We start from the raw sequence: 16380 nt of genomic DNA on the forward strand, positions 1-16380 counted from the left end.
GGCAACCTGGGGATTTGTGAATTATACAGTTTGAACTGAGAGTCTGAAGAAAGCTGTTTGCACCTGGATTGAAAATACCTTTCCTGACTGGCTCACCACAGCCTCTCCTGTCTGTTCCCTATGGATACACGACGTGCCCATGCTAGCATACATAGGTGATACACACATGCAAATAGAGACAGAAAAGAGCAGAAGGAAAAATAAAATGAAAAATTTTGAGGCAATATCTGAAGAGTTGTTTTACGGTTCTTTGAGCTCACTATATAGTCCTTGATTGTAGGTAGAGCTTGCTGTTCGTTGGGGCCCAGTATTCCTCTTAAACCTTGTTCACTGTAGGAGACTTTTCTTTCTTGGAGTTCGTGTGTCTTCATTGGGTTTTTGGAGTTCCGTGAGAAAGAGATGGGAGCAGACAGGAGAGGCTGTGGCGAGCCAGCCAGGAGAGGCCTTTTCAATCCAGGAGCAAACAGCTTTCTTCAGGCTCTCAGTTCAAACTGCACGATTCAGAAACCCCTAGGTTTCCATGCAGGTTAGTCATGTGACTAACTGGTCTGACCATGTCTTGGCTCTGTGTATTGAGTGTGTCAAGGAATGGTCCTTTGTCTACAAACACTGTCTGTTAATATGCAAATATGTCTTTCCAGCCAGGGGCCTGGCAACCCCTTGTAACAGACCTTCTCTTCTTCCCAGCAACAATTTGAAATTTAATGTCCATGTGGCAAAATTAATATGCCTCATTCTAGGCAGGTGGGGGCCCAGCATGGCACCTATAAGATACAAATCAGCAGTGTTATGGAATATTGTACACTTGGCTAAATGGGTACAGTTGCAACAGCACTCAGGAAGCTCAACACTATGCGGAACAGAGCTGTCTGCATAATCTTAAACATCCACTCTCTCCATCACTGGCATACTGTGGCTGCAGTGTGTGGTTTCTACAATATGCATGGCCACAACTCACCAAGGCTTCTTTGCAGCACCTCCCAAATCAGCATCCTCCCCATCCAGAAGGACAAGGGTGATAGGTGCATGGGAACACCATCACCTCTAAGTTCTCTTCCAAGTCACACCATCCTGACTGTGACATACATCAGTGTTCTTTTATCATGTCACTACATGAAATCCTTTTTAATTCATGTTTTGACTAATTTTGTGTCCATTAAAGAAAAATGTGCCAATCAAACAGGCCTAAAAGTTGTCATTCACTGAGTAAAAATCACTCATTGTAGTTTTGGTATATCTTCTAACATTTCCCTGATGTTGACAAAAATGTACACCAAAGGTTGGCATCAGGAACTCCTAAACTGAGTAAAAAGAGGAGTAACATAAATATTATTCTTCCATATCATTTCTTCTCTTTAACTGAGCTCACAAGAGCATTCCTGCTGTACAGTATATTATTTTCTTTCTCAATGTAACAGTCTTTTCCTTTCAAATTAAAGTCACTGAACAATAGCGTCCAGAATTTGTGCGAAATTCCTTCATCTCCTGTTTCAACAGAGGCAGTAACCCAAATGACTACTTTTATAACGCTCCAATCTATTCAACGTGATTTGATAATTAAAATTGTGTTGGTTAATTTAGAAAAATGCCTGCACTTTTATTTTTCTTGACACCACACTCCAATGGATATAGGAAACAGTTATGAAGCTTGTATAAAGCAAACTCGGTTGACAAATTAATGCATAATGTTGCAGTTCACTTTGCACAGCTCCTAAATTCTTCCTCTGTTTGTAATGTGCAGCTGCTGCCACATTTGAAGATTTCCAGATTCGACCACACACCCTGTTTGTCCATTCCTACAGAGCTCCAGCATTCTGTGATCACTGTGGGGAGATGCTGTGGGGATTAGTGCGGCAGGGACTCAAATGTGAAGGTAAGCTTTACTTTGTTCAGATGTCCAATGTGAGACAAAACAGAAGTGATATGTAGCTGGTATCGTGTATTTTTCCAGTAACCTACTGCCCCAGAAGGCTGTCAGAATTAAAGCTCCAGGCACATGATAAAGCTTCAAGTCCTATATTACTATCGTCATTATATTTTAACCCATGTCACACCAAACTGAACCCTCATGGTGTAAAATGGTGTCAGTCATCTATTATTCTCGATGTCATATAAATAGGGCTTCTGTATTTCTATTTATGGCGGGCAGCCATAAAGGCGGTGCTAAAGTATGGCGAGTCGAAGAGACTTAGCAGTTGGCAGGAAAAAAGACAGAGGCGCAAGGAGAGAGCCAACTGTGTAACAGCCCCGACAAACAAATTTTTCTGCAGCACCTGTCACTCTAGAATTGGCCTTTATAGCCACTCCAGGTGCTGCTCCACACACCACTGACCACCTCCAGGCGCTTACCCATTGTCTCTCGAGATAAGGAGGCCAAAGAAGATTTCTATTTAAGGGGACAATTTTATTTCTGCATCCCCCATCCACTGCAGCTTTGCCTGAGTGCATAAAGTATACGTTCCCTGACCTGAATCTGTCTGCACTTATGGGTTTACATCATTAACCTAGGCCTCACGCTTGTCTGGTGGAGACCCACTCTGCCACTTTGAAGTAGGGAAAGAAAGCCAGAAAGGCAGCTTTGGGACCTTTTGGCAGCTATCCAAGAAAAGTGAACAGAAGGCTTTCCATCTCCTACATCAAATACTGCTGGCCCTGTGAAAGGAAGAGTTGTACCTGACTTGCTACAAATATCTAAATCCAGACCCTGCTGAAATCTTCTCATCTGAGAGGGCTGGGCACAAGGAGTAAGGGTGCAGGGTGTCCCTGCATTTGGGCCTCTGCCAAGCAGAAACCCAGAAACCAAGGTGGGAGGCATGATTACCATACTTGCAGATCTTGCATGCAAAAACATTCTGTCCCCTCAGAGGAGCCACTGGAAGTAGAGGTGTGCAAAGGAAACCCGACGCGAGCCGAATTCTGGACCCGGAAGTCTGACCCCACCTGACCCGAACCGGGCACATGTCGTCGGGACCCATCGGGGTCGGGTCGGGTGGCAGGCCTTTACATCAGTACATGGGTAAAGGCCTGCTACCCGACCTGACCCCGACGGGATCTGACGGCATGTGTCGGGTTCGAGTCGGGCTTCTGGGTCCAGCATTCGGACTTGGGTCGGGTTTCCTTTGCACACCTCTAACTGGAAGTCCCAGTGCAGCATAAAGAGGATGGAGACTTAGCCTCGTGGGTCTTTAACCCTATTATCTGCACTTTACACACAGGAAATAGATGCTCCAATAGAGGAAAATTGCTCCATATGTTTTTTGGATCAAATAGAGAATTTAAATCACTCTTTATTTTGATTGTCTACTTCAGACCTTTTAAAATTAACAGGACAGAAATAGTTAATGAACACTGAGTCATTTGTGCTAAATATTTAGTATGTGCAAAACAATATTGCATTTTCTTATTCTTATATTAATACCAGCCATGTAGATAGCTGTGTTCAGCTGATACTCTTGTCAATTGACTGACAATATGTAGAATCAAAAGGGATATCAAACCCTCTTGCTTCATTCAATGTACAGCTGAATATTTTGGTTTCTTCTTGACCTGAAGTATTGGGTCTCATTGGGAGTGCAGAGCAGCGATTTATGGTGACCGCAACAGCCATTTAATAGTACTGAACAATCCTACTCAAAGTGCCATTGACATTCAGCAATTCAATCTCGGGTATGATGTTCTTCAGTCTTTTGAAATATTACCAGATCTTCTGTGGTATAGTTCACAATGAGTCAGAGGACAGAGGTATTTGTGACATGCATCAGTTAATGTGAGGGCCACCGATTTACTGTGGCTGAATAGGACAAGTTCCATTTTTATCAAATGGTATTCTGCGATTTACTGGTACCTCAGATTGAATTCCATGACTGTCCATTATTCTGAGTATCATAAACAACCGTACTTATATTCCTTTAGCTTTTTATTTCAGTTTTCATCTAACCAGTTTTAATATTGAAAATACATGGCAAGATGGCATGTAAAATGTACCAGTTGGAGGTTAGATATCTGATATTTGTAATATTACCTTGGTGTGTGATCTATTGTAAGACTCACAGAACTACAAGTAATATCCAAAGAAAATGTGGGTTTTTATTATAGCTTAACTGGAACATTAACTAGAATTGGAACAAACAGTTACTGCAGGAGCCACATCTAAACACATCTCAGTCTGTCGGGCCACAGTCACAACTCCCTGGACATATGTGACACGACATCATTTCCTCCGGTGACTTTCACTTACAGCTTCTTAAGGTCATCCTGGTCTTCAGGTCATCCCACAACAATACATAGCAGTAACAGCAAAGGGAGCAGGGCTCAGCTCCATTAGGTTTAATCTTAGACTTTAGTAGCACTGGGGACTAGTTATGGACTGTGATACCATTGGAGTGGGGGTTCTGGGGTTTGGCAACATGGGACGACTTTTTGCTGTGGCATCATTGTGGAGTCAGAACCTGGCGTTTGTTGTATGTGGGTGGAATGGAGGCTTTGCTCACTGGTGGATCTCTGGTGTCTGTCCATAGTGAGCAAAGGGCGCTGTAGGGCAGAGGCATCCTAGCTTTGGCAGCACTGCTTTGTAACTTCCTAAATGATCTCTAACAACATAAAATTTGGTCTTGTGATTGTTTCTTAAAAGTGCATCTTTATTTCTTTCTAACCCTCGATCTGCCTCTCTCTTCAACTATTTGTGTTTGTTGGGTGTCCGTAATATTTGGTAATTATCAACAAAATATAAGTCCCAATGAAAGGTTAATTAGAGCTTTATCAAGATTCAACTGCTTTGTTTCTCTAGAAAGAATTCCAGTTATGAGGAAAGACTTTTGGGTTTCTTTCTTTCACTCGCAGCGTAATACGTTTTCTGAAGTTCACATAGTATGACTCAAACACCCACTAAAACTAAAGCAGGTATGTATTTTCATTCTAAAATAAAAGCAAAATACTGCGGATGCTGGAAATCTGAAACAAAAACAAGAAATGCTGGAATCACTCAGCAGGTCTGGCAGCATCTGTGGAAAGAGAAGCAGAGTTAACGTTTCAGGTCAGTGACCCGAAGTTCCGAAGAAGGGTCACTGACCCGAAACGCTAACTCTGCTTCTCTTTCTACAGATGCTGCCAGACCTGCTGAGTGATTCCAGCATTTCTTGTTTTTGTATGTATTTTCATTCCTTTTTCGTTCTTCCTTACATACTCATTCTTTCCTTAAAAAGTCAATATAAAAATTATCCACTAGTTCTTTTCAAGTAATTTTGAAAAACAACCAAATAAGTGTTGTTAGAAACCAAGAGGGAAGTTAGTATTTGGCTAGCTTAAATACTACTGATACATTCTAGGAAATTATGCACACTGCACATGCTCAGAATGCAGGGCCTTTCTTCAGCTAATAGAGCCACCACTCTAGACAAAAATATAAAAACTAAGCCCAGGCTTTTGGGAGTGACTGAGGCTTTCAAGGAATAAATAATTAAGGTCATAAAAGACACAAAAACAATTCAATTGTTAAATTTAATCATGTTATTATGTATTTTTTATGTTGTTTGAAATCTCATATTGAACCCTAACATTCAGTTACTGAGGAAAAAGTGCACTTTTTTTTTGGAAAAGCATTTTGTGATTCAGTTGATTCCTCAATGACTAGTGATGGTAAAAATTGACATTGGAAAATAAATGGGAAACGTGACTATAGGAATTTACAATGAGAAAAAATGTGACTAAAAATCATCAGAACTGGAAATACAACTTGTGGACGGAAACTGTGTGCATATGTAACCTATTTAATGTAAGATACAATCTGTATTAAAAAGTTATATGAGCATGTGATACAATGCTGTACAGCCCCTTCAACAATTCCAGTGATAGTAACAGAAACAACTTTCCCTTCACCAAGTACACCCCAGCACTTTGGCACACAAACTATGAAAACCTAGAATCAAACCAGACACATGTAACTCAAGATAAATTCAATTCAGTATGATCACTGTTGTACCTGATTAATGTGCATTGCAGCTCCTGCTGAATTCCGAACTCAGTCTGACTTTTAAAATAAAAATTATAGTTGCTACAACAAATCAAGTATTAATCAAGTATCAATAGAGTGGAGAGAAGGAATCCTGAAATAAAACAAAATTAGCAAGTGGCCAGGGACTGAGCTCATAGAGTGAGGAAAGGCTTTGGAGGTAAAGGTATTAATCGAGGAGAAAGCAACACCCCCACTTCTGATCACCACAAGCTTAACAACATCGAACAACAGCAACTGGAAAGGATAAAAGCCCAGTCCACCTAAATTACTGAGAAACATCACAAGAAATAAATGGGTATGGATAAAAACTTGTTTTTATCTTACTTATAAGCTAGGTTTCCATTCATGGGAATCTTAGGAGAGCTGATAGTGCCAGGAACTTGAAAAACTAAATCTGAGTTTTGAACTCATTCAGACCTGTGAGTTCCTAACACAAAAAAGGACAACTTTTTCAAGTACCAGCACACTTTGTACTTACTGTTACAAAATAATCTAAACATTTGCATTATCTAATGAAAATGAGAATATCAATGTGCTATTTCAAGTCTTGCATATGCATGCATTTCTTATACACGATATCCTTATTTGCTATGTCATGCTTTTATAATGAACACCAATATAACAACATGTCACAAAGAAAAATCCTATATAAACATTTATAATGGGAAAAGCCTAGATCAACAGTTTATCATCACACATCATTAATGAATCATTTGATTCACTCAGTGATTTTTGGAAGTTCTTTATCTACCATTTTTCTTCAATAATTGAAATCTATAATGTACGAAATAAAATATTCAACAGACTAATACTATCAGCAATTACATATTTCACAATGCAATGATTACATTTATTCTTTGAAATGTCATTTGTGTCTTTTAACGCCTTTGTTAAAATTTCTACACAAGAGCCTCAGCCTCTCCCAAAAGCATGGGGTTAGACTTCATATTCTTGCCAAGCTGTGACGATTGATTGAAATTATATTTTGCTTTTTAAGCATGAATAGTGTGTACAATTTCCCAGGAGAACATCTAATTAGTTCCAACAGATAGAACACTTCACTTCACTATAGTATGTGATTGGTTTTCAACTTTTTTTTGAAATTGAGGACAGGTTTCAAAAGCTTTATCCAGGTAGTTTATATTTTTCTTTAAAAGAGGCTGTGTTTGTGCATGTGAAAGAGAGAGAGAGAGAGAGAACAGCGCTCCATTTCAAATCTGACAGTTTGCACTGATTATGCAGCTGTTTCATCTTTTAACCAAACAAATCTTTAAAGTTTGGAATACAAACGTACAACATAGGGCAGGAATAGACTAGTTGGTCTATCTAGATTGTCCCATTCTGGCATACTGTTAGTCCACTGCATCGCTGTTCCCAGGAGAGGCCCTCTTTCAGAGGGAGAATGGGGCATGAGAGCTCGGGGGGAGAGAGGAATACTGGGGACAGGGGGTGGGGGAGGTGGTCGGGGGTTTGGGGCTCAGGCAGGAGGAGAGAGTGTGACTGGGGAATGTAGTGAATGTGGACCCAGTATTTCCTGCAGAGTCCGGAACAGCAGCTGCCATGGTGAATGGGAGCTATACTGAGAATGGAGCAGCCAGAAAATAGGTGAGTGGTCTTCACATGGTCAAGTGGGTCTGTAACTAATGAAACAATCCCAATAGTTAATAGAAATATATTTTTGTCATTCTGCTTTCAGACTTGATGTTAGCCCATATGCTCAGCTGTACTAGATATACGCCAAGTTGATGAATAATTTCAGAATTGTAGCCTATATAAAACAATCGTTCTCCTATGACAGTGGGCAGGACTCAGCAGTGCTAAGGAATAAAGACTGAGTTTGCAGTGCTATTGAGCTGAGGGTATGTCACACTCATGTTGGACCACAGAGAGTATGTGGACACACTGGACAGTGAAAAAATAGGCCATATTTACATATATTCACATGGGAAACACTGTTTAAATACCACACCAGACTATTCTGGTCCATAGATCAGTCTATAATGGGTACTTTAAAATTACCATTGTTGGATTAGTTGCCCTTCAACTACTATTAAATCAGTGCATCTAACCAGGTACAATGATCCTTCCGAAAATCTCAGATTTAAATTGCAATCAGTTATCACGGGACAGTCCTCTACACTTTCAGTTATGAAGGTTCCTTATGGGTTACTTGCTAATCTCTCAGTAATTTTTGTGCAATGAAGAATTGAAGAACTGAAAGTTTCTGCCTGGTAGTGCTGTCTCATAGTGCACAAAGGAAATGGTCTTATGCTTTCAACTCAGAAATTTCCCAAAGGTATGAGTCCCTTGTATTTTTCTTTCTGGTTGGACAACTGATCAGGTGACTGGTCAAAGGCTGATGATATTTAACAGTAATTTCAATGGTTTACTTTTATGATATTACAGATAGTGAACAGACACGCACATTGTACAATTGATTTGAATCCTGTACTAAAACTCCATGAATTAGAACAGAATGGCTTGCTGGTTTCCTTGAGGACCCTTGTTTTGTTTTATGCTCATGCCAACGACTATCGTGGTTATGGATTCTGAGCTCTCTTAACTGCCTGTCACATGTGAGAAACTGTTAGCTATTTTCTTAGGTCTAATGATGCATCTTTATTCATAGTGTTACAACCCAGTGAGAAAGGGTCCCTCTCAGCCTTCACCTGGTCTGACCGTAACAGGGTTTAATTTTAAACACACTGTGTTTTTAGTTCTCCCTTGGTGAATCCTTGTTCACCGCTTTCCAATTATAAGGCAAAGAAACCGGCACAAACAGGTTTTCTTAGTTTTAAAGAAGAAAAGTTAAAATTTATTAAACTTAAACTCTAATTCGGTTAATGCCTATAGATACACGACGCGCCCCACATGCGATACACACATGCAAATAGAGACAGAAGAAAAATAAAGTGGAAAAGTTTGAGACAATATCTGAAGAGTTGTTGTTACAGTTCTTTGAGCTCAGTGTAGAGTCCTTGATTGCAGGTAGATCTTGCTTTTCTTGGGGCCCAGTAATATTCTTAAACCTTGTTTGCTGTCGGAAACTTTTCTCTCTTGGGGTTCATGTGTCTTCAGTGGATTCAGAGGCTTGTGAGAAAGAGATGGGAGCAGACAGGAAAGAGATCTCTGTGCAGGAGCAAACAGACTTTTTTTGTTCAAACTCTCTGTGGCCAGTTCAAAAGAAAACCCTGGAACAGCCAAGTAGTCATGTGACCAGCTGGTCTAACCAATCCTGGCCCTTGTGGATTGTATCCTCTTTAGCAGGCCCTGGAATGCACTTCCTCACTTGTGATGTCTGTTAGTATGTAAATGTTTTTTGTCCAGCCACGGCTGATCTGTTTAACAAGTCATTTCTTCACTCCAACAACAACTAAAAATCAATGTTCATGATAAAATTGATGTTCCTCATTCTTGGCAGGTGGGGGCCTAGCATGATAATGGGCACTGTCCTTCCAAACTTAATATTGCCATACAATCTGAACTGATTGCCTTCAGCTGAGTCAAATTATGCAAACTTATTTGGTAGCCCAGTTATTTGCCTTTACAGCCAGATAACTCAGCCAATTAAAATTTCCTCTGCTCTGGGAGCTAACACATCAGTCACCACAGCAAGCCTTCCGGCAACACCAGCAAGGAAAGCATTCAGATTACCTTTGCCTCAGAGAGGTCAAGATGGATTCTTCATTAAAAGAAAGAAGATGGCCTGCAAAATAAGTCAAATTTAGGCTGAAAGCAACACAAAGAAGAAGAGGCCTGTGGGGCTCACATTCACCCATGTGAAGACTAGTATGCCTCACCTCACTAGTTGTACACCTTCCACAGGCCAAGTCCCAAAAGAACTACTGGTGCAGGAACACCTGGAGTAGGGATTTCCCACACGTTAAAGGCAAATCGGAAACTCCTGAAAATGACTAAGAACTGCCACAACCATTTCCCAAGGATATTGCTGAAAATAGGGACATGTTGTCGAAGCCTTTCATCTTGCACTCATCAGGACAATCGCAAGAATAACCAATGTAAGGGAAAACAACACCTATACTACATGAGAAGAGAGTGCTGATTGGTTGGCAAGTGAACTCTGATTGGTAGAGGCGTTGCCAAGGAGATTGCACAAGTTTACGGTGACTGACAGTTAACTGACAAGCTTTGATTGAAATTTAAACCAGGCAGCTTGGCTCTGATTGGTCAAGGCATTGCCCTGAGGAATGAACCAGCAAATGGCTGTCACTTATTTTGTTCAGCTGAAACATGCACAATGTTTGTACATATTCTTTCTGTCTGCAAAGAACAGGGCCCTGTGTACTAATATATGTACCTTCCAGTATGCGCAACTGCGCCACATTGCAAGCCCTACTGACAATCTTAAATTGGTTGTCAGCATAATTCTTAGCACACTGTGGATTATTTAGCAAATGTTGTCCAATCGCAGAGTCACATCTAATGTTGGACACTGTGTTTTGAGTTTTGCAAGCAAGGGCTGGTTGGGTACGGCCTGTACCTTGCCCGTTGCAAACAGCAGAAGGGACATGTTGTTTGATACGATCCGCCAGTCTTTGGGACGTACAGCCTATACAGCATTTGTGTACGGCATTGAAATTCATATATCACATTACACATTTGTGTGATAGGCAGGATGTCTTTTTGGCTTGATGGCAGCATCCTGTTAGTGTCGAACACCGCATGTGTTGCTACTGCATAGTAGCAGCGTGAAACAGCTAGCTTTACCTGTTGCTCAAATTTTTGGGATACATTACCCTTGCAGAGTAATTTGAGGTAGACTGGGCACTGCGTGACAATGGCTACTCTGATCAGATCATTTCTCGCTGTATATCTTGCAAACTTATGAATGGGCCTAAGGCCATCTTTTTCGGCCCTGAAAAGTGCCCAGTCTAGTATAAGTGGTGTTTACCCTTACATTGGTTATTCTTGCGATTGCCCTGATGGGTGCAAGACGAAAAGCTTCAACAACATGTCTCTATTGTCAGGCAAACCCCCACCTGCCAAGAATGAGGAAAATTAATTTTGCCACATGAACATTGATTTTAAACTGCTGATGGTGAAGAAAGAACTTGCTTTCAAAAACAATTGGAAACTTTGGCTAGAAAGAGACATTAGCATACCCACAGACAGTGCTTCAAAGAACAAAGGGGCTATTCCCTGCTTCAATTTAATCCACAATGGATTTTTGATTACCAGACGTTGAAGGTGGAAAGGCTATCATTCCAAGTTAACTGCTAAGATGGCCAAATACACAAACAGACGTGGTTGGACCAGTTTGATCACATGGCTGGCTGACTGTTGGAGTTGTGTGAATTTTGAACTTGTCACAGAGTGTTTGAAACTCAGAAAGCACTTTGCTCCTGGACTGAGAAGACCTCTCTCCTGTCTGTTCTCATCTCGCTATCACCAGCTTTGGAAACCATTGAACCATATGAACCCCAAGAGAGAAAAGTGTCCTCCAGTGAACAAAGTTTAAGAAGAATACTGGGCCTCAACAAAAATTAAGAGCTGTCTACAATCAAGGACACTAGGGCAAGCTGGAAACACAGAAACAGTAACTAGAAACCCCCTTCAGAGACTGCCTAAAACCTCTCCATTTTATTTTTCTTCTGCTCTTTTCTGTCCCTATTTGCATGTGTGTATCGAGTGTGCCATATATCCATAGTCATTAACCATATCAGAGTTTAAGTTTAAGGTTTAATAAATTTCACTTTTCTTCTTTAAGCCAAAGAAAGCCTGTTTATGCTCATTTCTTTGCCTTATAATTGGAAAGCTTTGAACAAGGATTCACAATCGGGGAGCTCAAAATACAGTGCGCCTGTTACAATAAGACAAGGTGAAGACAGTAACAGACCCCTCGACACCTTTTCACCTGGTCGTAACACTATCTTCAGCAATACTCAAGTTCTGTACTACTAAATGACGATTTCCCAAGACTCCATCAGATCTTCGAAGGGATTTATGCCCCTAAATCTCTTTTAAAATAATTACCAAATGATTCATAACAGATTCAATTAATGCAAAGAATTTTGCATCATACATTAAGATCATATTTTTCAAACCATTATTTGAGTGCAAGTTTATCTCACAACAAATGCCCAGCCTTCGTTTTGAAAATAACAGCATTTTGCTGTTGGTTGTGTTAAGTTTGCAATTTGACTCATCTGTAAATTATTAAGGCATGACATCTTTGTATAAGGCATGAACTATTGTTTTCTTCTCATGATTAGGTCAGTTAAATTCAATTGCAACTAATTGCCTCTATCATCCTTCCTAAATTCTGACAGTTTATTTTAAGAAAGCATAGACCATTGCTTCATTTGAGCAGTATTCGGTAGAATACTGAGGGGGTTATCTTAGTGAAAAGAATGAAAACAAGTGCTAAGGCGGTGCTGTGCTAATAAGACACACCTGTTTGAATGTCTAGTTTTAGCTCGTAACTTTGGTGCTAATTGATGATTAGTGTGATTTAAATGTACCTGCAGACACTAAAACAGACTTTAAGTTAGAAGCAATTTTTGTGGAGCGGTATATGTAGCCTCCATACACCAGTTCCACTGAAGTGTGATGTGCACTGGCTGAGATGCAACAGAATGTCTCAGGATGGCTCAGGACCAAGGGAGAGCGGTATATGTAGCAAGGTCTCAGACGCAACCCCACTGGAGGTCCTGGGTGATGAAGGTCCAGAGGAGGAGGGATGCCCTGTACCCGAGATGGGGGAAGGAGTCCACCTTGCCCTCCTGTCCCTCTCTCCTGCAGCAGATTGTGCTCATCTGCTTGGTCCCTTCTCCTCCTTCCATTCCTCCTACAGACCAACTGGGATTTCTGGCAAGATGTCCATGACCAAGCACTCCCTTTCTCCTGGCAACTCCTGTAAGATGCCCAATAAGGTACAGTAGCACAGCAATCACTCCCTTTTGGTAAAGTGCCCAGAATTCCCAGAATAAATGTTAAAAGAGTGTTGGTGAAGTCTCGACAAAATGTTCTCGAAAGTCTCTTGATGTGTGTTAGAAGTCTTTCTCAAACCTCCAAGTGAACAGTGGAAGTTGAACATGCCTTAAGTAGCCCTTGAAACCCTCAGCAATGACTTTTTTTTAACCACTGTTCAACTGGTTGCTGTTAGGAGAGGTTGTTAATTGAAGCACTCACCACCAAAATACCATGCAGCCTCTTTAATGAGTGCTAGCAGGCAATTTAATTGTCAAGCAAACCCTTAATGATCCTCTGAGCGATTATTCCTAGTGTTTACTTCAACTCCTGTACCAAGATGGCATCTAGCAGTAAAGGCAGGCTAAATCAGTGTTGTGGTTCAAGATCCTATCTTGGCCACCAAGGGTCTTTAGCACTAAAATAGTCAGGGAAAATTGCCCACTGAACGTTAAAACTTGATTGACTACAACTGTAGCTGACATGAGCAAACCCTAACAGGAAGCTGCCAGCTTGATGGGAATACTAACATTCAACCCCGCCTTGCATCTGTGCATCCGAAGGTATTGGCAAGGAAACTTTTTGACAAAGAAACCTGTTTCCTTTCTCACATTCACCCAATGATTGTAGCAAAGAATTGAGCACAGGCAGTTGTATCAGTGGCACATCCTTCAATCAATTATCTATATTCAACTGTCTATGACAGTATGTGCGGAGATCCTTTACTGTTTAAAATGAGATTCAAACAAATGACTCACAATGTGACCCATAGTTTCAAAACACAACCACTCGTCATTTCTGCTGTTCAACTCCACAGCCCCGCCCTGGGGAGCAGTGGGGGTAACTTTTAGTGACCGGGAAACCAAGAAATACGAGGATGTGGAGGTCTGGCCAAATTTAACAGCAGGATCACATTTAATTTTTCTTCTCCGGTTCCCACCTGTCAGCCAGACAGATTGACAGGCTGCCAGGTAGGAAGGCCTGTGGCAGACGACTATAGCCAGGGACTGGAGAGGATTGAGGGAGAGATCGCAGGGTTGGGAACTGGGGTGGGGGGATTGGTCGTGAAATTGCAAGGGGGAAGGTGATCAGGGGTCATCATCGGGGTCAGGGACTGAAGTTTGGATCGTGGGGTGCTGAAGATTGGATAGTTGGGAGTGGGGCTGGGGGGGGGGGTGCTTTTACATATTATGTGGGGAAATTGGATAAGGCCTGGTAACGGGTGCCAAGATTGTGATTTGCAATTCACCCACTCCTGTTCCTTATGTTTCAGGCAACACACAAATTTCATGCTGTCTGCTAATTTAAATGATGACAGTGTGCAGCCCAGTGCTTAACACTATGCTGAGTGGCTGCACCCCTCAGCAGGAGGCCAAGTTCATATGAGGCTAACACCACTTATAGCAAGCCTGGACCTCTTAAAGGGGAGGTGCATTCTGGCTGCATTAGGTACTGAAACTGATTGCAGAAGACATTCTTATTAGGAAGAAGTGTAAAAATGGAACAACAGGGCAGAGAGCATGCTCCAAGCTTCTCAGATGCAGTGCTGGAAATGGGCCAGAGGACCTCTACTCACAGAGGCCAGGAGGTCCTCCAGACAGACAATGAGAAGGAGGTGGGAGCAGATAGCCATTGCTGTCAATGCAGGCAGTTTAGCCATGAGGACCTGGATGCAGTGCAGGAAGAAGTTTAATGACCTTACATGAGTGCTCAATGCCACTGAGTGTATCTTCAAATGCCCTGTCCTTATAAGTGAACCACTAGCCTCACACACAGCTTGATTCACCAGACCTCCTTCACTTACCTATCAACAATCTCCATCAAGCACAAATCATGTACTAACATTCATAGCCTCATTCCACCCTCACACAATTAGCACGGCTGCAAGCCTCATACACACATCTCACAGCTTGCACACATTGCCAGCTAATCAACCATGACAGGCACATCACCCAAACACATTGCACAACACTCACTGACACACATCCCTTTCTCTTGCAGGACAAGGTGGTGCATAACCACAGACAGAAACACCTAACCAGTAGGGGGCAGGCACAGCGGCATGTCCACACCCTCATATGAGGCCTTCCTACCTGGCAGCCTGTCAATCTGTCTGGCTGACAGGTGGGAACTGGAGAAAAAAATTTAAATGTGATCCTGCTGTTAAATTTGGCCAGACCCCCACATCCTCGTATTTCTTGGTTTCCCGGTCACTAAAGGTTACCCCCACTGCTCCCCAGGGCGGGGCTGTGGAGTTGAACAGCAGAAATTACGAGGTGAGCTGGCAAGATGGATACAGAACTGGCTCAGTCATAGAAGACAGAGGGTAGCAGTGGATGGGTGTTTTTCTGAATGGAGGGACGTGACTAGTGGTGTTCCGCAGGGATCAGTGCTGGGACCTTTGCTGTTTGTAGTATATATAAATGATTTGGAGGAAAATGTAGCTGGTCTGATTAGTAAGTTTGCGGACGACACAAAGGTTGGCGGAGTTGTGGATAATGATGAGGATTGTCAGAGGATACAGCAGGATATAGATCGGCTGGAGACTTGGGCGGAGAAATGGCAGATGGAGTTTAATCCGGACAAATGTGAGGTAATGCATTTTGGAAGGTCTAATGCAGGTGGGAGGTATACAGTAAATGGCAGAACCCTTAGGAGTATTGACAGGCAGAGAGATCTGGGCGTACAGGTCCACAGGTCACTGAAAGTGGCAACGCAGGTGGATAAGGTAGTCAAGAAGGCATACGGCATGCTTGCCTTCATCGGTCGGGGCATAGAGTATAAAAATTTGCAAGTCATGTTGCAGCTGGACATAACCTTAGTTAGGCCACACTTAGAATATTGCGTGCAATTCTGGTCGCCACACTACCAGAAGGACGTGGAGGCTTTGGAGAGGGTACAGAGGAGGTTTACCAGGATGTTGCCTGGTCTGGAGGGCATTAGCTATGAGGAGAGGTTGGAAAAACTCGGATTGTTTTCACTGGAACGACGGAGGTGGAGGGGCGACATGATAGAGGTTTACAAAGTTATGAGTGGCATGGACAGAGTGGATAGTCAGAAGCTTTTTCCCAGGGTGGAAGAGTCAGTTACTAGGGGGCATAGGTTTAATGTGCGAGGGGCAAAGTTTAGAGGGGATGTGCGAGGAAAGTTCTTTACACAGAGGGTGGTGAGTGCCTGGAACTTGCTGCCAGGGGAGGTGGTGGAAGCAGATACGATAGCGACGTTTAAGAGACATCTTGACAAATATATGAATAGGAAGGGAATAGAGGGATATGGGCCCTGGAAGTGCAGAAGGTGTTAGTTTAGGCAGGCATCAAGATTGGCGCAGGCCTGGAGGGCCGAATGGCCTGTTCCTGTGCTGTACTGTTCTTTGTTCTTTGTTCATGGAGGAGACAGTGTCGCCATCATTGGCGTGGCTATGATGGAGGCCATGACCAGTG

At 42.2% G+C, this 16380-nt stretch overlaps 1 protein-coding gene across 3 annotated transcripts in view; it reads left to right on the forward strand.

Moving 5' to 3' along the window:
• prkd1 (protein kinase D1) overlaps positions 1 to 16380 on the forward strand; it is a 388549-nt gene that overhangs the window by 275128 nt on the left and 97041 nt on the right. For all 3 annotated transcript variants that reach the window (XM_068038347.1, XM_068038348.1, XM_068038350.1), the window contains one exon: positions 1742 to 1873. In XM_068038347.1, the coding sequence (XP_067894448.1) occupies positions 1742 to 1873 (132 nt within the window). The remainder of the gene's footprint in view (positions 1 to 1741; positions 1874 to 16380) is intronic.

This window comes from Heterodontus francisci, chromosome 9 (assembly GCF_036365525.1).
Source record: "Heterodontus francisci isolate sHetFra1 chromosome 9, sHetFra1.hap1, whole genome shotgun sequence".
Classification (NCBI taxonomy): domain Eukaryota; kingdom Metazoa; phylum Chordata; class Chondrichthyes; order Heterodontiformes; family Heterodontidae; genus Heterodontus; species Heterodontus francisci.